The sequence below is a fragment of the Panthera leo genome, chromosome D1 (genome assembly GCF_018350215.1).
Source record: "Panthera leo isolate Ple1 chromosome D1, P.leo_Ple1_pat1.1, whole genome shotgun sequence".
Taxonomy (NCBI): domain Eukaryota; kingdom Metazoa; phylum Chordata; class Mammalia; order Carnivora; family Felidae; genus Panthera; species Panthera leo.
This window is the reverse complement of record NC_056688.1, coordinates 10,505,601-10,506,794: the sequence shown is the minus strand read 5'-3', so window position 1 is coordinate 10,506,794 and position 1,194 is coordinate 10,505,601. Positions and strand designations below refer to the sequence as shown.

At 48.0% G+C, this 1,194-nt stretch overlaps 1 protein-coding gene across 1 annotated transcript; it reads left to right on the top strand.

Annotated features, from left to right (window-relative positions):
- Positions 1-421: 421 nt before the first annotated feature.
- On the top strand, positions 422-850 carry LOC122199241 (60S ribosomal protein L23-like). The gene has a single exon (XM_042904093.1). The coding sequence runs from the start codon at positions 422-424 to the stop codon at positions 848-850; it is 429 nt and encodes a 142-aa protein (XP_042760027.1).
- The last annotated feature ends 344 nt before the right edge of the window (positions 851-1,194 follow it).

The following is a 1,194-nucleotide window of genomic DNA, read 5'->3' as shown; positions in this document are numbered from 1 at the left end:
AGGGGGAAAAAAATTAAGCACATCGGCAAAGCTATATTTAGATCAAGCTCAAAGACCCTCTTGGTTTTCTCCTTGTCTCCAGCTGCTTCCAATCTCAGCACAACTCCGCAATTCAATTGCCACCAATTTGCAGCTTCCCACTGGGGCCTCTGGCCTGTCTCAATGCAAGAGCCAGGAAGACTGGCATGGAAGTGGACAGCAGCTGCGGGGGCACAAGTCTGGCTCAAACCCACCCCTCCAAAGCAGATATCCCTCAGACAAACTTATGCTGACCAATACTGGGGTGTCCTACCCTGCCTTCAAGGCTCTCCTTGGGGGATCCTAAAGCCTTCTCTAAACCCTCGCAGGCCAAGGAGGTGGGAAAGGCAGCATGGTAGTCAAGTGCACAGGGCTGGCTTTCCGTGCCTTTCTGGCTTTCAAGATGTTGAAGCAAGGATGCGGTGGGTGCTCAGGTTTGACCTTCGAGATTTCCCTGGGTCTTCTCATAGCAGCCATGATCAAGTGTGCTGACAACACAGGAGTCGAAAATCTGTCTATCATCTCTGTGAAGGGGACGAAGGGACCACTCAACAGACTTCCTACTGCTGATGTGGGTGACACAGTGATGGCCATGGTGAAGAAAGGCGAACCAGAGCTCAGAAAGAAGGTACATCCAGCAGTGGTAATTCGACAACGAAAGTCATACTGGAAAAAGATGGCATGTTTCTCTATTTTGAAGGTGATGGGGCTCATAGTAAACAATACCGGCAGGAATAAAAAAAAAAACGGTTCTCCTATCACAGGACCAGTTGCGAAGGAGTTTGTAGACTTGTGGCCCAAGACTGCATCCAATGCTGCCAGCACTGCATGATTCCTTGGTGCCTTTGTTTAAAAAAAATTAAAAATTATTAGCTCGAAAAAGGAGAGAACACAGGGCTGGCTTTGAATTCCAGCTCTGCCTCTTACTACCTCTGTGGCTAAGCCAGTTATTTAGCCTAATTTCCGGCTCTGTTTTCTGAAAAATGGGCAGAATAAAATCTGCCATATAAGTGGTTGTATCACACGTGACTCTTGGAGGAATGCAGTGAGCAGAATACCTGTTGCATGGGAGAAATTCGGTAAACATCCCCTGATAAGACTAACCCCCCCCCCCCCCAAAAAATGCTGAGCTATGCCTACATCAGAGCGCATAACCACAAGGACTGAAATGATCCA

Bases quoted from the DNA above. Each gene is read 5' to 3' on its own strand.
- LOC122199241 (XM_042904093.1), top strand. From the start codon at position 422: ATGTTGAAGCAAGGATGCGGTGGGTGCTCAGGTTTGACCTTCGAGATT.